Source organism: Uranotaenia lowii, chromosome 2, assembly GCF_029784155.1.
Source record: "Uranotaenia lowii strain MFRU-FL chromosome 2, ASM2978415v1, whole genome shotgun sequence".
NCBI classification, from domain to species: Eukaryota; Metazoa; Arthropoda; class Insecta; order Diptera; family Culicidae; genus Uranotaenia; species Uranotaenia lowii.
The window spans coordinates 360,825,454-360,848,674 of record NC_073692.1 but is presented as its reverse complement, the minus strand read 5'-3'; the positions used below and the strand labels follow the sequence as shown (position 1 = coordinate 360,848,674).

The 23,221-nt window shown below is 40.3% G+C and overlaps 1 protein-coding gene across 1 annotated transcript in view; it reads right to left on the bottom strand.

The window, feature by feature from the left end:
* Positions 1-362: 362 nt before the first annotated feature.
* The window catches only part of LOC129748497 (transcription factor sox-3-like), a 51,010-nt gene continuing 28,151 nt past the window's right edge, over positions 363-23,221 (bottom strand). The window contains exon 2 of the mRNA XM_055743147.1: positions 363-1,866. Coding sequence (XP_055599122.1) covers positions 1,434-1,866 — 433 coding nt within the window. The 3' untranslated portion in view covers positions 363-1,433. The remainder of the gene's footprint in view (positions 1,867-23,221) is intronic.

Genomic DNA, 23,221 nt, shown 5'->3' with positions numbered 1-23,221 from the left:
TGGTTTAATTCTAAATTTTAATCTGTTTTCTTTTCCTGGTGTTTACGAAATATTGATTTCAAATTATTGAACAAGATTGCTTAAAATTGATTTTCAATCCAATTTCTAGTTCAGAGTAAGGAACGTCATTTGGAATGATTTATTACGACTTACCGGAAATAGCATTTTAAGCAGACCCCCCATGGACTAGTCCTTCGCATGGGCCTGCTAGAGAATTAAACCTCAAATATCTTCAGTATGTTTTCCTTACTTTGTTGTTAATGTTTATTAGCTTTTATTTCATAAGCATATATTTTTCGAAGGATTTTTCGGACTGCAGTTATCAAAACCACAGTGTTTAATTTATCGTAGACATATTGTTTTATTTCTAAAAGTAAAAGTCAATGGTGAGATTTTGAGAGCTTTCAAATTTCCAAAAGCCCCCGTTCAATTTTGACACTTAGTTACAGTTGTTTGGGTTTAATATTACTCTCTTACTAGAAATATTATGTACGTACAATGTTGCTGCCTTGACTTCTTAGTCTGTTTTTATATTTTAAAACTAAAGTGCGAAAATGTTTTTTTTTCTATAGAACACTTGTTCTATTTCAGCATTACACGCATAAATTGTTTTAGTGTATTTTTTTTTAAGTTTGATTTGTGCAGTAGCTTATCCAATTAAACAACGATTATAAAATGTCTAACGAATTTGTTTTTGAGACTTTTCATCAGGACTTGTCTTTTCTTTCGTTTTGAGATAATATTTACAGGTTTTTCTCAGCATGTTTTTTTTAACAAACAAGGATTGTGACTGGGCCCTTTTTACTAGAATTGAACATATTGCACCTAAAAAGAATCTTACTTAACTGATTTTTTTTTTCATTTTATTCCAATGAAATGAGACAAATTTGAACTAAGGATTTTTTAAAAAACGTAGTGAATTTTGATTATGTTCATCATTAACCTAACATCATTGTAAAATCAATGAAACGAATCGAACTGCATTTGAAAACGTTTTTCAGAAATGTTGATTCGTACAAGCTACAGATTACCTTATTTGCTAAATAACTGGGTTAGGTTCATCTTCTTCATTGGATCTTTTCTGCGAGCAGAAATGGTTCCGAATATTTTCTTCATGATATGATTCGATAAAAATTGGCTCTGTTTGCCCCACTCAGACCAATAATAAATATATGTATTATATGCTTGAGCGTATCACAAAAATGTATGCCATGTTTGCTTGTTTGTTCTTCTTGTTGGGTGACGGGTTTTTTTTCGGGACTGTTTCTGTTTTCCATCCCAAAAAAAAGGAGACAAAATAAAACAGAACACTTCCCAACGCAGTTTCAATTTGCCATTCACACTGCCACTGACTGATATGAAGTTCGGGGTTTCTTTCTCGATGGAAATTTGTCCTAAACGCTGTGCTCGGCACTGTAGCGTAGTGGTGTTGGTCAGATGACATTGCCCGGCGGAATTGGCGAGGGGGTGGCAATCGGCGACGGCGGTGACGATTTTGGCGCCTTGATGTAGGCTAGCGGCGCCAGGGGAGAGTGGGGTGGAAGGGAGTTGTACGAAGGAACCATCGATGAGAGGAGATGCGGCCCGTAGAGATTCCAGAAGGCCTTCTGGTGCAGATCGTAAGCGAAGTGATAGGAGGGGAACATTCCGGGGGGTAGTCCGATGGGTGTGGTCAGGGGAGAAGGGTTGTAGGGAGATTTGCTGGGTTGGGGGGAATGTGACCGCAATGGTTCCTTGCTGGATGATGAAGATGCTGGGGAGCTGTTAGAACCGACTGAATTAGATGGATTCGATGTTTTGACCAGAGTTTTGGGCTTTCGTCGTGGTCGGTATTTGTAGTCCGGGTGTTCCTTCATGTGAAGAGCTCTGGAAGTAGACATTCGAAAAGAAAAAAACAAAATAAGAACAGATGTGGGTTCAAGCCCTACCGAGAGACAAGGTAATTTTTTTTTTAAATTTTGTTCAACGTTATTTTTCATCTTATTTGTTCCGCGAATTAACAAATCACCCGGGTAGACTTTTTGCAGATTTTTAAAGTGATACTTGGGTACCCGGGTTTTGATTTGAACATTTTTATGAAACAACGCGAAAATTCGTTTTGAGAATGTCAGTTTTTTGCTTTTTCTCGAATATTTTGTTCTAATGCGATGCAAATGAAATTTCAATATATGGAGTTGGACTGGAAAATTCTCTGGCTACAATAGTGCCCAAAACCGCAAAACCGATATCAATCTGAGAGGCTTAAATTTAATGGAATATTTAAGCAGCACTGATTTAGAAATTCTAAATGTAGGAAATAAACCAACTTTTGTTAGGTGTGACAGAGAAGAGGTGATTGACATCACACTTTGTTCTAGAACAATTTCTCAGGAAATTTCAAATTGGCATGTGCCTAACGAAGAATCGATTTCTGACCACAGGTTTATCTATTTTGAACACTCAGGTGAGTTTTTAGAAACAATTACATTCAGGAACCCAAGAACAACTAATTGGGACCTATATTTGGAGCATATTGCTATTAAATTTCATGGATATACACCTGAAATTACTACTCCTTCTGAGTTGGATGAAGTGGTTGCAAAAACCACCGAAATTATTTTAAATTCTTATGAAGAAGCGTGTCCCTTACGAACGTTGAAATTCAACAAAAACAGTACACCATGGTGGAACTCAAATCTCAGTAAATTACGAAAAAACTGCAGACGCGCTTGGAACCGAAGGCGCACGGAAGGTTTTGATGCTTTCAAGTTGGCTCGCAGAGCTTACCGGAAAGCAACAAGAGCTGCCGAACGCTCAAGTTGGCAGAGCTACTGCACAAACATTTCAAGCTTGCACGAAGCAAGTAGGTTAAATAAAGTCTTAGCTAAATCAAAAGATTATCAGGTTTCATACCTTAAAACCCCTAGTGGTGATTATACATCAAACGACGAAGAAACATTAAGTTGTCTATTCAATACTCACTTTCCAGGATGTGTTGATCAAGATTCATCGATAGAGCCTGAGTTCTTTTCTGGAAGTCTAGATTCCTTGCATTTTGCTCGGAAAATAGTTACTACAGAATCGATCAAATTGGCAATCGATGGTTTTGCTCAATACAAATCTCCTGGAAGTGACGGTTTATTTCCAGTTTTGCTTCAAAAAGGTTTCGATCATTTCAAACACATATTAAGAAAAATAATGATAAGCAGTTTTGCTCATGGATATATTCCTAAACTTTGGCGGCAGATAGCCGTGAAATTCATCCCTAAAGGGGGACGATCATCATACGACGAAGCCAAAAGCTTTCGTCCTATTAGTCTAAGTTCATTTCTATTAAAAGCACTTGAACGTTTAATTGATCATCATATCAGGCAAGAATGCCTTGTTCAACATCCGCTTAATGCGACACAACATGCATACCAAACAGGAAAATCAACATTAACTCTTCTGCACAACGTAGTACATAATATTGAAAATAGTTTTTCACAGAAAGAATCATGTCTAGGAGCATTTCTAGACATAGAAGGAGCATTTGATAATGTCTCGTTTACATCAATAATGGGTGCGGCACTACTTCATGAAGTGCCTAGTGTTATAACTAACTGGATTAGCGCAATGCTAAGTAACAGGAATCTTCATTCGTCTTTAAGACAGGCTTCAATTACAAAAGTTAGCACACGTGGTTGCCCACAGGGAGGTGTACTATCACCTCTTTTGTGGAACCTAGTTGCAGACGGCTTGTTGAGAAAACTTAATGACCGTGGAATACCAACCTATGGATTCGCAGATGATTATCTTCTGCTGGTAAGAGGTTTGTGCATAAGCACATTATTTGATATAATGCAACAGGCTCTGCGCTCTGTTGAACGATGGTGTTCTCATGTAGAACTTTCAGTTAATCCTCTAAAAACTAATATTGTTTTATTTATTAAAAAACGTATCACCCGCGGGGTGCGCCCTCTGCTGTTTTATGGTTCCGAAATCACCGTGTCTAATCAAGTTAAATATTTGGGTGTCATTCTTGACTCCAAATTAAACTGGTCTGATCACATCGAATTCAGAATCAAAAAAGCATGCATGGCCTTCGGACAATGCCGACGTGCAATCGGAAAAAACTGGGGACTCAAACCCAAACATATTCACTGGATTTACTCCACAATAGTAAGACCAATTCTGGCCTATGGGTGTCTAGTGTGGTGGCAGAAAGGAGAAGTTGCAACAGTTCGGACTAAACTAAATCACCTTCAAAGAATGTGTCTTTTGGGGATGTCCGGATCGTTCACTACAACTCCTACTGCAGCACTAGAGGCTCTGTTCTCTATCAAACCTCTACACTTATTCCTAAAACAGGAAGCCTTCTCATGTGCTTTTCGTCTACAGGCAGTTGGTCTCTGGCTGTCAGGAAATATCGAAAGATCATCGAGTCATACAAATGTGTGGCCTGAATTAGTTAGATTAAACAAGTTTAATCTAGCGCCAAACGATTTAACACTCTCGAGTAGTTTTCCCTACATGGGGTTCAAAGTCAAATTTCCTTCTCCTCAAGAATGGTTATCAGGTTTCGTAGAGGACCAAATGTCCTCTCATATTGTATTCTATACTGACGGTTCATTATCAAACGGCCGTGCAGGTGCAGGAATTTACTGTCACGAGTTGAACATAGAACATGCTCAACCTCTAGGAAAATATTGTACAGTCTTTCAGGCTGAGCTATATGCTATTATGTATGGAGTGCAAATTGCACTTCAAAAGAAAATTATGTTCAGAACAATTTATTTCTGTTCAGATAGCCAAGCAGCTATCAAATCACTCAGTGCTTCCAGTTCTAGATCAAAACTGGTAATCGCATGCCGGAAAGCAATCGAAGAACTTGCTGAAGGCAATGGATTAAACCTTCTATGGGTACCCGGACATAAGGGAATTTTTGGAAACGAATGCGCCGACGAACTCGCTAGAGCTGGGTCGGAAAAGGAATTTTACGGACCAGAGCCGGCTGTCCCAATATCGCCATGTTGGTTCAGAAACCAAATTCAAACTTGGTCCTCTAACCAGCATGAACGATACTGGGAAGAGTTGGACACTTGTCGTCAAACTAAATTATTTTTAGAAAAACCATCTCCAATCATATCGAGTTACTTATTAACTTTAAATAAACCTCATTGCAGCATCTTGATCAGAGCACTCTCCGGTCATTGTAAACTCAACTATCACATGCACAACATTCAGCGTGCTGAATCTCCAGTATGTGGTAGTTGTGAATCAGATGTGGAAGATCCCTTCCATCTTATATGTAACTGTCCCTCATTTGCCAGACTACGTTTTTGTACTCTGGGATCTTACGCTTTAAGCGAATCTGAGTTTAAGAAATTAAACTTAAAAAACATTCTATCATTCCTTACCGTATGTAGAAAAGAGCTTTAATGCTAATAATCCCTAGTGGAAAGGCTTTATGCCATCTTAAATAGATTGAATTTATTTCTTCCTTTTATAGGTTTTTCAGGTTTCTCAGGTAAATGATGAAATCTTGGATAAAAAAAAAAGGCAAGGCACAATTTTCCCGTATGTTTGGATAACGTGCCGCTATTAAGCCTACCCCCATTCTGATACCTGATACCTGGGTACCCGGGTTTTGATTTGAACATTTTTATGAAACAACGCGAAAATTCGTTTTGAGAATGTCAGTTTTTTGCTTTTTCTCGAATATTTTGTTCTAATGCGATGCAAATGAAATTTCAATATATGGAGTTGGACTGGAAAATTCTCTGGCTACAATAGTGCCCAAAACCGCAAAACGGTAGGAGTTGTGATAAAATAGTCATTATTTCCAATTTTCATTAATATTGTTTCAAAAAGAACTGTAACGATTTTCAATTGTTCTGATGAGATGATCTACCTTAAATTTTTTTTTTTTTTTTTACAATTCGTTTATTTGAAACGGCTCATACAAATTAGTTTAACGGAGCCGGGAGACCATTATTTTAATTTACATAGCTACCTTAAATTCTCAAGCAACAATAAATTAGGGGTTAACAGAAATTTAAAGTTACCAGATGCAATGGTTCTGCAAAATTTAAACAAAAATAGTATGGAGCTGTTATTTTTACTTACAACCATGGATGGCAAAACTCCTCAGATCGGCTTGTCCAGTGAAAGAGAGCGGGGAGAGATAAATCGCACTGAAATCAAGAGTGAGATTGTCAACACATAAGAGTGAGCGAGAGCATTCACATCCGCTGATGAAGAGAATTCCCATCTCCGCAGGGCCGGATTAAGCCATCCGGGGCAATTTTTCTCGGGGGCCCCAATAATTCATTTTTTTTTTCAAATGCTATCCCAGAAAATACAAAACCTCTTAAACGTGTAAAAAACTGGAGATGAGTTCAGTATACTATCTTCAAATCGTCCGCGTAGAAAATAGTTTCTGGTATCTTCAAATGAAAATAGTTAATCAATCACGTGCAAACATTGCGGAAGATGTTCAGGATTCCCCTGACGGATTAAGCGATAGCCTCAGATATTTCTCGTAGGAATAAACACACTCATGCCAAATAAACATTAACAAACTTAGTGGACTGTATTTTTACGACAAAACGACTTAGAACTAATTTACAACTAATTAACCACACAAACTATGGCCACTTAGGCCTCTGACATGGTCCCAAGGACCGCTTGCTATGTGTCTTACTCTGATGATTGCTGGTCGGGAAAAGAGATCGAACCAAGGACCAACTTTGGCTCGACCCTGATAGGATCATAGGGTACCGATGATACCCGATGTTTTTGGCGCGCATAATTGCCGTTAAAGCCAGCAGCATGGCGATGCTTCTACTAGGTCTTTTTTGAAGCTTAGGATGGTTCAACTACATCTTCTCGTTCCAGAACATTCCGCCCGCCTTGAAATACTACGGGACGTACGAATTTCGAAACCTGATTCCCATCGATTAGCGCCGCCCGCCGTGACTGCGCAGTCTGCCGTACGTTGGATGTTGCAGAGTGTAGAACCTCCGCCCGCCGTTCACCACACCAAGTTCACCAGATCTGGCGCCTTTTATTGACACGAAACGTTTTCTTGACCTTGGATGCCAACCACTTGCCAACCACTCTCGTTGCCCGACCTCGTCTAATAGCTCTGATTCTGGGTGCGTGAAAAAGGAAGTATCACTTTCAATTTTTAACCATTTATTTATGCATACTTGACCTTTGAACGTGAGCACTGATCTGATTCCCATGACCACTATCAGCGCTCCAATGCTGACTCAGTACTGACTTGCAGCTCAAATTCTACCTCCGCCAGTTTTTCAGCTCATAATCGTCTTTTCACACCATCCAACGGTTGAGCAAAACATTCTAGTTCCCAGACTCTACTGACTCAAATCATACTTAAATTGCTACTGATTTTTCACATTCTTCTTCAAAATTAGCTGAACACAATAGTTCCCAGGCCCTTCAACATTTAGCTGAAATTTAAACCAAAGTTCCTTTGCAGACTCTTTCGCACAAATCCAAACTCAAATCATAACTAATAAATGGCTTACCAACTCAATTCAATCATTTTACTGACTCAATTCTTAATGTTACATTTTATAGAATTCAAACGCTTCCGAACCTCCAACTAGATCATTTTTCAGGCTAAATATACTTCGTGTGAGGCGTATACGCGTACATGCTTGTCCTAGACTCCACGCGTCGTTCTATATGGCGGTGTCTAGGATGGGCCTCTGATCCCAATGATCAGGCATTCCCGGCATGACACCTTTGCGACCTCAATTGTCACAAGTTTTCCAAATTGACGTTCTCAATACGTCTCGATTGAACCCATCGACATCCAAAAACAACAAACCAATTGTTACCACAATCCTCACACGAGATACTTTGACACCAATGCCAAAAGCTAGCACTATACCAATTGCTGACCCTGTAGAAAAATAATTAACCTCGTAAACTGCAAAGCGATAAATAAGCCTCAAAATTCTAAATCCCAATCTTTCCAAATCTCAATTAAATCAAATGATTGTAACATTCTGAATTTGTTTTGAAAGTCATTTATTCAAAAGCTCGTTCATTGAAGGATGCCAGCATGCAAGAAGCTGTGATGTTTCCCTGTGCAAAACATGCACCTTGGTTTTTGTTTGCACTGACGTAAAAAATGCTTCCTCCCAAAACAATTAAAGCACAGTCTTTTTAGAACAGCAAATTTTAACCTCTCACTTGCCGCCAACTCCTGGAATCTCTGGCATTGGTAAAGAAAATGCTCCTGAAGACAATAGAAACAGAGAATACCCCTTGTCTGTTTTGCTTGGCCATGCTCTACTCCTACAGTCACTTGTAGATTATTAAATTTATTCGTGCTTTGAATTTCCTGCAGTTTCTTTTCAATCGCTGCCATGGCTTCCGAGTACTGCCTCGACACTTCTGCTGTATTAACAACGGTGACCTGGTTCTTCCTGCATAGTTCGATAGCAACCTCGCGTTCTCGTCGAAGAAATTCGTGAGTTGCCGTCAGCCAGCTGTAGCACGACTGGCTCACGCTGCCTGGCACCAGTGCGACCGCTGAGGACGCTTCGAAAACCCGATCGTGGAAACTCTGCACCACTGGATGCCTTGCCGACCGTAAATTGGACGATGCCTTCGGAGAGATCACCGTAACGTTGTCCGAGAACCTTACTCGCCGAACCGATTCCTGACCAACCATTTTTGGTCCTTTCTTAATTCCATAAAACATCTTGACAGTCAAAGATGAGACCAAAAATTCCAGGGAAGATGCAAACCTGTCACCACAAAAAATACGGAATGAGTATTAATGGTCCAGCAACACAACGCAATCCATTCAACGGAATCTGACATCATACAGACTGACAAACTGACGCCAAAACCAATTCTGTTTAACAAACTCAGCACGACTTTGCTTCAATCAACAGACTCACCGTGATCCAGCCTTTAAACTTAACATAATCTCATCTTCAACAACACATATCAATCCGACACATCATCATCGCTCTTAGTCCCTTTCATCAGGGCAATATTCAAACTGACAAATTATGCTATTCGTATCCAATATTCTGATTCAATTAGGGTCTTATGGATCGCAAACGATAAAGATGGGCTACTGATCCAAATGATTATTCATTCCCTACAGGCTGTAACACAATTCAGCTAGTCATTTCACCAATTTTACTAAACCTCGTGCGAGGTGTAAATACATGTCCTAGACCCAACGCGTCTTTAGAGACGGTGTCTAGGATGGGCCTCTGATCCCAATGATCAGGCATTCCCAGCAATCAATGGATTTGTACATGCGTGTCCTAGACCCAACTCGTCATTATTAGTGACGGTGTCTAGGATGGGCCTCTGATCCCAACGATCAGGCAATCCCAGCATGCAACCCTTGCAACTTCATTTGTCAAAAGTCCATTAAATTGACGCATACAACTCAAAATGTCTCAAACTAAACCAACCTTGGAACCTTTCTTCTGGAACTCTAAAGCTGTTCAATAACCAATTCAATCAACCAGAAAGTCCTCATACGAGGTAGAAAACAATGAAGTAGCCAATAGCTTCTCAAATTGCTCATTGCCAATCAAACTGACTCATAACTGAAGGATAAATAAACTCATTCCGAGGTGCACCCAATCCGAAGTGATCGGGTTCCTCACCAACTGACAAATACTCAAAACCAAATTTAAATTAGGTTCCAACCCGATCCTTCCAATCGGGTCTCTCACAATGACTCATCACACTTAGGATCCAAACTGATCACAACGTGATCAGGCTCCTCAAAAAACGAAAACCGACTCTCCTCCAAAATATAACCAAAATCATAAATATGATAGAATTGACGACATGACCTGACCTTCTTTATCAGATTCATCGAAAACCATCCCAATACCAAATCCAATCGAAACCCCGAAGTGGGCTAGTAAAGTAGAGGCTCTGGATCCTAATACTTCCATAAACTCGAACGAAAATTACTTTAAAATGTGAAGTTAGCACATTTACTTAATCAAAAGCTTCTCTAATTTACGTCAAAATTAGTCGAATTCACTCATTACCCAATGAAACATTGCAAGTAATACCACTTTACAAAATTATAAGCGGAACCAAAAATATCTGTACAAATTAAAAACGATAGTCGATATTAACACATGTGACGTATTCATAACCGATATTTTCCTTCAGTAACTCACAGTTTCTCGCGAAACCCAACTCAAATTACACCTTTCCGAGCATCACTCACTGCCTCGAATAGGCCACAGTATTTCATTTCAAAACCAAACACGTTTCAATGGACGCAGTACACCAATGTTTGCACTCAAAATTCTTATCATTCAAATTCATTGAGAAACATCAAGTTAAATGATTAAAAAAAAAACTGTATTAAATTCAGTTGAATGAAAAAAATACTTTGAGATTGTGAATCGAGATAACCATTCCATAAAAGACCACGAAACTCCAAGCATGTTTTGATGAAATACTGCAAAAATAAACCATAGTTGAAAACTCAAAATGACTCCATCTCATGCTTTGAACTCCAACATCGAACTCCGATTCTGATTACATCAACTATAAATGCATCAACGATGCGTGTCATATCGGTATCAGAATATTAAATAACTTTTCCACAGCATTGTATTGTAAAATGAATCAAAAATAAACGTGACTTGGTTGATTCCACTTAAAAAGGTAATTGAAGGTTTTTCAACATTTACCTGACAATATTTTAGGCCGAACCCCTCGAAAATGGGACTGCTAGGTGCTGATCATCGGGCGTAAATTCTGGAATCGTCGAAGGAAACGCATTCACCTCTTGCAATACAGACACTGCACTGATTCACATATAGTATCTAGTGTGGGTGGCCATTGAGATATAATTGCACTGCCGTATTGTGATGAGAAGTCAGCTGGATGAGCAACACCCTGAGGTACTCGGAGGGCCATATCCATAGTCCCGCAAAATTAACTCTTCTGGAAAGGTAATCCACCTGTGTTGTCCCCGATGTGGAATTGCTACTGCTGCTGTCAGTGCAGTTTCTTGTAGTCCACAGATCAATCATTCTTCGCACTCGAAAGATTCTTATACAAGTCCGTATAGCAAATTTGGAACTCACAAGACCACAGACACTTTGATTAGCAATTGGCAGCTCTAACATACAAAATATTCCCGAAAACTCTACGAACAACTTTCGGAAACTAGAACGCACGTTACTTTGTTTGTGTATTATTTCTTTGACGTTCCTTGGGTCATTCTCATTTTTATACCAAGCATGTAGATGGATTCTGAAAATGTATTCACTATGGTGAATAGATCACAGATCATGGAATAAAATGACGAAACCAAACAAGGGAAAGGCTGTTTGGAGGTTGAGCGGAAATTTGTTCTACAATTGCGGTGTTTGAACTATGGAAAATTGTAACATGTAAGCAGGTAGTACATTATCATCCGCTACCAAAATTATAGAAAGAACATTTGTTGAATGGTGCATATTTGCGAATCTTAGTTCCAACAAACACGAATATCCAACTATCGATCGACTACGGTACTTAACGAACACATTTTATGGCATGGTGAAAAGTTTTCCTGACACTTCCTTAGCACATAGAGATTCGTAACAACACGGTATCAAACTTATTATCACAGAACAAAGTATCGGACCAACATTAGATTTTCAATACGGAGTGATCCTTCCACGGAATTATGCTCTACTTGCAGCATATTTTTACACAAACGAACACACGTAAGTTCAGATAGTTTGGAGCAGGGATGAAGATTCGATGATGATGATAACGACGATGGACACATCCTATACCACAAGTATTTTCGTACTTATCATGAAACAATGGCCGACGATCACAAAAAAATAGTTGTTTTCATGATAATGCCTTTTCTACATACATAAACTCTACAGATTCGAATGATGATTTTAATACGATTCGAAAACCATGATAAGACGACTGCTAGCAATTACACAAACAAATGGGTGGACGATTTTGAAACAGGATTTGATTTCATTACACTCATAACTCGGAACTCGTAAACTCTCTCCGATGATTTGAATTATGTTCGCACACACTAACAGAAATAATTTGTGGAATTAAGGTAGAATTTCATACACGATTTGATTCAAGAAATTCTTCGATCGAATACTTTTTCACACACACTCGCATACATATCATCTGACGCTAATCGCTAGTTTATTCTAAATCTGGCTCGATAGGACCAAATGTTCAGGATTCCCCTGACGGATTCAGCGATAGCCTCAGATATTTCTCGTAGGAATAAACACACTCATGCCAAATAAACATTAACAAACTTAGTGGACTGTATTTTTACGACAAAACGACTTAGAACTAATTTACAACTAATTAACCACACAAACTATGGCCACTTAGGCCTCTGACATGGTCCCAAGGACCGCTTGCTATGTGTCTTACTCTGATGATTGCTGGTCGGGAAAAGAGATCGAACCAAGGACCAACTTTGGCTCGACCCTGATAGGATCATCTTCGGTACCGATGATACCCGATGTTTTTGGCGCGCATAATTGCCGTTAAAGCCAGCAGCATGGCGATGCTTCTACTAGGTCTTTTTTGAAGCTTAGGATGGTTCAACTACATCTTCTCGTTCCAGAACAGAAGAGTTTAGAAATTTCTTTGAAAGGAAAACTCTGATTTAAGCTGCAAAATGCAAAATTTAATTCTCTTTTTTTTAAACCCTTGTCACCAACTAAAATTCTCTAATTAAAAAAAATGACCGGATAGATATTTTAAATGATTTTCATATCATCATTGATCGTTTGGTTTGTGCTTATTCGAGAAATATTCACCTAGTGACAATTAGGAAGTATCATACAGATTTGAAACATAGAAAACAATTAAAAAAATAATTAAATCCACATTCCATAGAGATACCGATATAAGAGTCCAAGATTTCAAAACCTTAAATCACATTTTATTCAGAACCAAAACTCAATGTCTCAAATCTAAATCATAATTTCAAATCAACTTTTGAGAAACAAAATATTAATCAAATTAAAAAAAGAGATACAAAGTTACAATCAGAGCAAAAGCAGGAATTGCACCAAATGTGAATTTCAATTCAATGTCTTTGAAACACAGAAAAATTTTTTGCTTGAAATGTTTTTGAATATGATTCTCATCAGATAAAATTTTTTTTGTTATCAATCTGTTACGAAAGTTTCATTCGATGCCCTCAAAACCAAAGGGGTATTACCTGGTGCAAAAATGGTCGGTTGAAAAAAAATTAAGAATAAAGTTTAAATGTTTAAAACACAGAATCAGTTATCATTGAAAATGATGATGAGATTTTCTTAAAAGTCCAAGAAATCAGGCAAAACCAGGCTTATTTCCAAAAATCAGGGGGAAAACGAGGTCTGCTAGGTCGTCAGACTGGTACTCAAAAATCAGGAAAATCCTGAAAAATCAGGCACATTGGCGTCTCTGATCGATACACTCCATGTATGCATATTTCGTATAAGTGATAGAGAAACAAAAGAGAGAGATCAATAGTGGGCAACAGTGTTGCCAATGTGTCTGATTTTTTAGGATTTGCCTGATTTTTGGAGGCCCAATCTAATAACCTGATATGCCTCCGTTTTCACAGATTTTTTAAATAAGCCTTATCTTCCCTGATTTTTATGTATATGATGGAAAATGGGTAGTAAGGAACTGCATTAAAGACAAAAATGTGGATTGACGACAAAAAAAAAAGGTCCATACTTTGGCCCAAATTTCCGATAAACCATGTATCCTGATTTTTGTTTTTCATGTCGCAGATTTAAAAAAAAATTGTTGGCAGAGTTGCCAATGTCCTGATTTTTCAGGATTTACCAATTGCCAGAGGCCCAACCTGATAACCTAAAAGGCCTTCGTTTTTTTAAGCCTCCGTTTGAAGTGATGACCAAAAAAGGTGCTCACTTCGACCGAAATTTCCGTTAAACCACGTATCCTGATTTTTATTATTTAAGGCTTAGATATGTTTTTTTTCTTTCTTTGATATCTCATGTTTCTCTGAAACTTTTCATCTCTTTAAAAAATTTGTTAACATTCAGGTATGAAGATGAACCAAGACAAACTCAGATCATTTGATTTGAGAGCATAATGAATTCTTTGTTGAACAAGTTGGTATACAAGAATATTTTGTCCAAACTAAAGCTTTTTGAGACGTTTTGAACAAGTTTTTTACTGATATAAATTTCGTTGAAAAATGAAGAAGGTCAAAATTTATATTTACATAAGTCAGAAACATTCGTTCCGCATAACTCGTCGTGAGTGGTCGCCTTTTCATATTCCTCCGCGTTAGTGAAGCTGGAAAAATTAGTGTGGTTTGAGTTCTGCTGCATTGCTTCGCAATAAACTTACCCGCGGGTTGTTGAAGGTTCCCGAAATATCCGGATTGAAGTGCCGTTACCGGGAAACGTAGTGGTTTTATCACCGTCTTCAAGTGCGCAACAAAAGAAGGTTCATCAGCAGAAGCCAACACAAAAGACCGCGTTGGCATCAGGTGGTATAGGGTGGCTCGTATATTAGGGCGCACCTAATTTTTTTTTTCTTCGAAATTTTTTTTTTTTTTTTAAATTGTTTTTTATTGGTTTGGTTTAATTCATTTATCCCTCAATTCTGCTGTACATTTCGTTTATATTCTTATTTATTATTATTATTTTTTTGAGTTTTGATAATTTTTTAAGTTTTAAGGTTTTGTTCTCCGCTCGAACCCATTAGCTCGGAAATTGCCGACTCATGGATGACGACGGCGAGGCGGGCAAAGATCCACCCCTTCGGGAGGATGATTCCAAAGAAAGATTTTCTGAGAAAAGAACTTCCTATCCTATGTACCTCTCGGACACGGAAGATACCCCTCCCCCCTTACCGCAAACCCCTTCTTCCCAAACTCCCTTTGTATTTGGCAACTCCCAGTCATTGTCAACTCCTCAAGTGAACACCCCATCATCATCAACCCCTCTCGAAAAAGCTAACGAGTTGCCTCAAGCTGCCCCTCGTCGTCGGGTTTACCAACCTGAATCGACGGGACCTTGGGTAGTTTATATCCGGTCCAAACCGAATGGGAAATCACCCAATGTGATTTCAATCGCCCGGGACCTTGATCGATCTTACCCTTCCGTAATTAGCTACCAGCCGATGAGACCGCATAAGATGCGCATTGTTGTTGGTAGCTTGAAGGAAGCAAATGCCATTGCTTGTGACCCGAAGTTTACGATCGAGTACCGCGTTTACGTTCCCGCTCGTGACGTGGAAATCGACGGAGTGGTAACGGAAGAGGGTTTGACCGTCGATGATCTGGTGGAGTCCGGGGTTGGCCGATTCAAAGACCCTGCTCTTCCCACGATCAAGGTGTTGGACGCGCGTCAACTAAAGTCAGCATCTGACGAGGGGGAAAAACGGACGTTTTCCCTGTCGAACTCTTTTCGGGTTACCTTTTCCGGTACTGCACTTCCTGATTACGTTGCGATCGGGAACGTTCGTCTACCTGTGAGACTTTATGTACCTTCGGTCATGTTCTGCCAGAAGTGCAAGCAGTTGGATCATACGGCCGCCTACTGTTGCAATCAGGCACGCTGCTCTAAGTGCGGGGAGAAGCATGAGGAAGCTTCGTGTACAACACCAGCAGCAAACAGGTGTTTGTATTGCACTGGGGAAGCATCTTATGCTCTCTCGGCGTGTCCGAAGTACATATCGCGCCGGGAAAAAATCAAGACTTCTCTAAAAATTCGTGTCAAAAAGTCCTATAGAGACATGCTGATAAAGTCTTTGCCAATCGTCTCAGAAAACCAGTTTGGCCTTCTTAGTGAGAATGAGTCCGAAGGGGAGGATCCATGTGAAGGAACATCAACTGGGCCATCCTTCAATAAAAAAGTTTCACAGGCTCCAAAAAGGAAACGCACAACTAACACACAACCCCTATTAGCTGCCAGCAAAATTAAAACTAAAAGAAATCCCCAAAGAGGAAATAGTAATTCTTCCCCTCCTATTCAGAATCCTCCGGGTTTTAATCCATCCCCGAAGGAGTTCCCTCCACTTTCTGGGAAGTCAAAACCCCAGGCCTCCCTTCAGAATTCAGGCCCATCAGTAGCTAACAGGAATGCAACAATTTCCAGAGAAACTGCATCTGATCCATCGTCGAATAGTTTTCCCAGCTTTTCGGCTGATGGTAATATGAAATTCTCGGAAATTGTTTCGTTCATCCTGGACTTTTTCAGTGTACCAGCAGGATGGAGGACTATGATTAATATGTTTGTACCCCTTTTGAGAGAAATTTTAAAAAAGAAAGCTCTCACCATGACCCTCATTTCAGAAACAATTTCTTTTGATGGCTAATTCATTCAATGAGGGAAGAGACATTGTTTCTGTTTTACAATGGAACTGCAGAAGTATTCTACCAAAATTAGACTCTTTTCAAGCTTTGGTACACAATTTGAATTGTGATGTGTTCGCCTTATGCGAAACTTGGCTCTCTCCAAACGTAGATTTCTCCTTCCACAGCCACAACATTATTCGCCTGGATCGTGATGGTCAAAGAGGGGGCTGCGTTCTTTTGGGGATCAAGAAATGCCACTCTTTCTATCGTATTCCACTACAACCATCCCCAGGTATTGAAGTCGTTAGTTGCCAAGCTAGAATAAAAGGTCAAGACATTTGTCTAGCCTCGGTTTATATTCCGCCATCTTCAAGCGTTAGCCGGAACCAATTGGCGAATATTATTTCACTTCTCCCAGAACCCCGGCTAGTTCTGGGAGATTTTAACTCCCATGGCGTGGGCTGGGGTAGCTCACGTGATGATGATCGTGCTAACATTATTTATGAGCTGTGTGACGACTTCAACATGACTGTCTTATACAATGGGGAAGTAACTCGAATTAATGGATCCCAATCACAGCATAGTATTTTAGACCTTTCTTTAGCTTCTTCCTCTCTGAGCTTGGATTGTACGTGGAAGGTAATCCAGGACCCTCAGGGAAGCGATCATTTGCCTATCCATTTTTCTATCACCAGTGGTCGTAGTCCACCCGAAGAAATCAATATTCCTTATGACCTCACAAGGAATATAGATTGGAAAAAGTATGCATCGGATGTCATTGAAGCCATCGACTCAACAGACGAACTGCCTCCGGAGGCAGAGTACAGTTTTATTTCCGGGACAATTGTGGACTGTGCAATCGGGGCACAGGTCAGACGGAATGAAAGCTCAACGATACAAAAACGGCCTCCCACTCCGTGGTGGGATGGAGACTGCTCACGTGCGCGAGGAGAAAAATGCAAGGCGTTTGCCGAGTTTCGCAGGACCGGATTGCCAGAGAAGTTCCAACGTTACTTGGCCTTGGAACGCAAGTTCAAGAACTTGATCAAGGGCAAGAAACGGGGGTACTGGCGGCGATTCGTGGATGGGTTATCTCGAGAAACGTCTTTGCACACGCTTTGGAGAACGGCACGAAACATGCGAAATCACACTCCTTCGAACGAAAGTGAGGAAAGCTCGAGTCGATGGTTGATACAGTTCGCGAAAAAGGTCTGCCCGGACGCAGCACCTGCTCAGAAAAACTATCGGGGTACAGAGAATTGTTGCGTAACGGAAGATCAATTCTCGATGGTCGAACTTTCACTTGCGCTCTGGTCATGCAACAATTCAGCCCCCGGACTGGATAGAATCAAATTCAACTTGTTGAAAAATCTGCCAGATACCGCTAAAAAACGCTTGTTGAATTTATTCAATAAGTGTTTGGAGCTAAATATTGTTCCGCATGACTGGAGACAAGTGAAAGTCATCGCCATTCAAAAACCGGGAAAACCAGCTTCTGAGTACAATTCGTATAGGCCGATTGCTATGCTCTCGTGTCTCCGGAAATTGCTCGAAAAAATGATTCTCTTTCGGCTGGATAAATGGGTTGAATCAAACAATCTGTTGTCAAGTACACAATTTGGATTCCGCAGAGGCAAGGGTACGAACGACTGTCTAGCATTACTTTCATCAGACATTCAATTGGCGTTTGCCCAAAAAGAGCAGATGGGGGCAGTATTTCTGGACATCAAAGGGGCATTCGATTCGGTGTCCATAGACTTTCACCAATATTGAACAATTTTTTATACAACCTGTTGTCTGAAAAATACATACATTTTAGCCATGGAGAAACAAACGTTGAACGAATTAGTTACATGGGTCTACCCCAAGGCTCATGTTTAAGCCCCCTGCTATACAACTTTTATGTCCGAGAAATCGATGCTTGTATCGCATAAAATTGCACGCTAAGACAGCTTGCGGATGACTGTGTTGTTCATATCACAGGTAAAACAGAAACTCAAATAAAACCTCCTTTGCAAGAAACTCTAAATAACTTATCACATTGGGCCAGGAATCTAGGTATCGAGTTTTCACCTAGTAAAACCGAGTTAGTAGTTTTTTCAAGGAAGCATTCCCCTCCTCAAATACAGCTCCTTATGATGGGTAGAACTCTAACTCAATCACTTAGTTTTAAATATTTGGGTGTCTGGTTCGACTCTAAATGCCTCTGGGGAAAACACATTAGGTACTTGACTCAAAAATGCCAAAAGAGAATCAATTTCCTTCGAACGATTACTGGGACCTGGTGGGGTGCTCACCCGCAGGACCTCATCAGGTTATACCAAACAACGATACTGTCGGTCATAGAATACGGAAGCTTTTGCTTTGAGTCCGCCGCGAAAACTCACTTGATCAAACTAGAACGAATACAGTATCGTTGTTTGCGTATTGCCATGGGTTGTATGCAGTCGACACATACGATGAGTCTCGAAGTACTGGCGGGAGTGATGCCGTTGAAAAATCGGTTCTTCGATTTATCGCTACGTTTCCTAATTCGAAGTGTAACTATGAATCCTTTGGTGATAGAAAATTTGGAAAGGCTTGTGAATATTAATCCGCAAGTAAAATATGTACACAATTATCATACTTTTAGTCAATTTGAAATTAATCCTTCTTTATTAAATTCGGACACGAGTCACTTTTACCCGATTAGCAGTTCCTTGATAAAATTCGATCTGTCCATGATCGCTGACATCCGTGGAATACCAGATCACGTCCGACCCAACATCATTCCTTCAATCTTTGCTTCAAAAGTACGTGAAATTGATCCTACAAAAATGTTCTTTACTGATGGTTCAAGAATCGACGGCGCGACTGGTTTCGCAGTGTACAATGAGGGCTTTGAAGCTTCGTTCAAGCTTCGAGAGCCATGCTCCGTTTACGTTGCCGAACTAGCCGCAATTTATTGTACCTTGGAACACATTCGCACGCTGCCCGCAGACCACTATTTCATCTATTCGGATAGTCTCAGCTCCGTTGAGGCGATTCGATCGATGAAATTGATGAAGCGCTCTTCCCATTTTTTGCTAGAAATTTCAGGGGTATTGGGCGCTTTGATCGAAAATTCGTATAGGATTACCTTAGCTTGGATCCCGTCTCATTGTCTTATTCAAGGCAATGAGAAGGCGGACTCATTAGCTAAGGTGGGCGCGTTACAAGGTGAAATCTTTGAGAGGATAATAACTTACAATGAATACTTTTCAATACCTCACACTTTAGCGATTAACGCTTGGCAGTCTAGCTGGGATGATGGCACACTGGGACTTTGGCTCCATACGATTATCCCTAAGGTTCCGACGAAGGCATGGTTTAAGCATTTTAACATGAGTCGCGATTTCATTCGCGTGGTTTCTCGGCTCATGTCAAATCACTACCGGCTTGACGCGCATTTGTTTCGTATACAACTAGTTACAAGCAATGTTTGTATTTGTGGGGATGGCTACCACGACATTGATCATGTTGTGTGGACGTGTGAACGGTTTGATCGATCGAGGGCTTGGCTACTGGATACCCTTAGGGCCCGATGTAAACTACCTGGTGTCCCAATTCGAGACATCTTGGCAAGCTTCGATCTTGAATATTTGTACCCTATTTACAAATTTCTTAAAATGTCTGACTTGGTTGTCTAGTCCTCCTACCTTTGTAACTTCCCCCCTGTAGTTGTACCCTATTAATGTTTTCTTTGTCTAATTGATAGAGTAATCTTCCATCCGATGGGTTCGACAAACTCCACCAAAAGGCTGGCCAGGAAGACGATTACCTGGGGTAGCTACTGCAACCACAGCTACAGAATGCCACCACCGAGCGCAGATGGAAAATCATTTTATAGTGAACCCTACACGTCCCCCTTCCCTTTCCCAAACTAGAATCAAAGCTAACGTTGAGTCGCCGCGACTATTACGGCTCCACCTCTACTAACATAGATTAAAAAGTGATCCACTCGGCACAATGAAACTTTATAAGTAAAATGCCTTAATAAACGATCCATTGTTTAAACCTTTCAGCTTCTATAACTTAAAATCGATTACAATGTCGACAATAGATAGTCCAATATCAGGCTAATTAACCTGGAACAACATTCTTAGGCATCCACTCCAGGCTCAGTTATTCACAATTTATCGAAGCTTGGGAGCGATAAGCAAAATAAATACGAGAAAGAATAAAAAAACAGGGAGTGATGATAGGGGGTTGCTATCAAGCGGAAGCATCTACATACAAGCGACCTTATATCGTACCGGGTGCATAAAAACCACTTTTATGCTGCTTATCTTTATTATTTGGATGGTGCGCAACGATTGACTGTTTTTTTTTTGGCTAGATGAAAAGGGTTGTATTTTTTTAAACTGTTCACCCAAAATTCAGCATTTACTCCAATCATGAGTTCATAGTATTTCACCGTCATTGGCATAAGATGTGAACGCCTGCGGCGGTGATGGTTTGAGACCACTGGCATTAACCTTCCAGCGTAACCGCATTACGTAAAATGACTGAAGGAAACAATATAAAAACGTTTTCTTGTTTCGCTTGAATGTAGTGGTCATACATCGTTTTGCCCGAGAACTTGAGTGTTTTTGCCAGTTGTACTTTTCTAATCATATGATCTTTGGCGTAAAGCGCATTTCAGCGCACTTTCGGCTCATATTTAGCTCCGTTCGGCATTGAAATTTTGCATCCTCTTCTTTGGGTGTTTGACAGGAAAGTACGTCTCGGTGGTCGAGTGGTTAGCGTGGTAAGACGGTAATCGCTGGTCCACTGATGGCATGGGTTCGATTCCCATCTCGGTACTGGGTGTTAAATGTTAATCTTAAGTTGTCCACGTCATTTATTCAGTCTGTAAAGCCAAAATCGGCTAAGACGGTGTATGTCTTTTATCACTGTGTTTAAAATTTTTATTTTTTTGCAGTTTAGATCAGCAACATCACAAGATGTTTGCTGAGACAAAAATATGTCTTGTTTCTTTTAAGTGTTTTCCAATTTTTGTAAAGCCTAAGAAAGAAGATAAAATTAGTTTTTGTCATAAAGCATTTCTAAAAATCCATAACTTTTGCGCTTTTGTACATTCTTTAAACAAAGACTCAGTCATCCAAATGGACTTAAGGGGGATCGATCCTTATTGGTTTGGGATAAAAAATTCCCACCACGTCCCGCGAGAGTCACGATTATTAGGGAACAATTTGGGCTTCATTGTTAGCTCTCGAACAACAAGGGATGACGACGGCGACGGCTACGCGATATTTGGCAACGGACGCGTTTCGGTCGCTGTATGGCGGATGTGCAAGCGTCATGGATGGTGTCTACGATAAAAAGAAACATTTGATCTAGGGGCAACAAAAAAGGGGTTTGCTACATCCACCCCTGCTTTTTGGCCGAACAAAAGGTGCTTGAATAATAGTGAGTCGGATTTAAAATAATAATAGCAATAATGTGGGTGTGGAGGTGAGGGTGGAGTTTCCGGATTTGATTGAGTCGTAGTCGTTAGAGAGGGTGTTTGATTTTTTTTTTCAAAATTTAAATCAATTATGTATGTTGTTATAAATGCAAACCTGGAAAACTGCAGTCTATTCAATTTGAAGGCAATAATTTAGTTTTTTGAGTCACTTCATTTGTCTTGTTCTTGTTGTTGTCGTCTGACATGAGACATAAGAAATGAGACATAAGACATAAGGCATAAGAAATGAGAAATGTGACATGAGACATGAGAAATGAGAAATGAGAAATGAGAAATGAGAAATGAGAAATGAGAAATGATAAATGATAAATGATAAATGAGACATGAGCCATGGCACATGACACATGAGACATGAGACATGAGACATGAGACATGAGGCATGAGACATGAGACATGAGACATGAAACATGAGACATGAGACATGAGACGTGAGACATGAGACATGAGACATAAGACATGAGACATGAGACATGAGACATGAGACTCTTGTGCCGCGCGCCATCGTTGATAAGTGTACTTAAACACCGTCTTCAATTTTGTTGACCGTTTTCTCGTCGAAATTCTGTGCCTAATTCGTCCTTGTGCTGTTTACACTGAAGAACACTTACTCGCGAGCAAGTGGAAAGCGGAGTTTCCCCGTGGTTTTTCCGACACGAAAATTCAGTCTGTGTTTGTTTTCGCACGGTGTACGAAAGCGGTACGTTATTCAGCCAGGTTATTCAATGCGAAGTTGTGTTATCGTAGATCGGAGAAAAAGCAGTGTGAAGAGTGCCAATTGGTAATTAATCGGATATCGATTTTGTGGCAATTTTTTCCACATTAGCCAGCAGAGGTAGTCTCATCTGTGCCTTCGAGGATCGTGAGAATCATCTGGCTCCCACTTCAGCTGTTAACGACGACGAGACCGCAAAAATCTTAAGAGAGCTGACTTAAGATTTTTTGCGACGCTTCACCGGTTCTGAGAGGATTAGCCACTACTTGTTGGGTTTCTACACTGGGACGCAACGAACTAGGCACTTGGGAGACCTCAGAGCCCCTCGACTCAGTCGCGCAGCTTCCAGCCAACGTCATCAGTCGTCCCAGCCCGGAGTTCGACTGTGGCGACGGGGTTCTCCAGCCTGCATCTTCAGGCAAGTATTTATCTGGTTTGATAACTTTTTCCTTGTGTGATAAAGTTTCACCTAGCCACAGATCCTACATGCGCTGTCAACATGCCACGCCCGTTACTTCACCTACCTCTACTCCGGTTTCAACACCAGGACGCATCGATTGGAGCTTTTTGGAGACCCCGGAGCCCTTCGACTCAGTCGCGCTGTTTCATGCCTGCGGCATAAGTCGTCCTGGCCCTGAGTTCGTTGGAGGTGATGTGACGGCGTTATCCAGGCCTCTTTTACAGGCAAGTACCAGCTTATGTCAAGAACTTG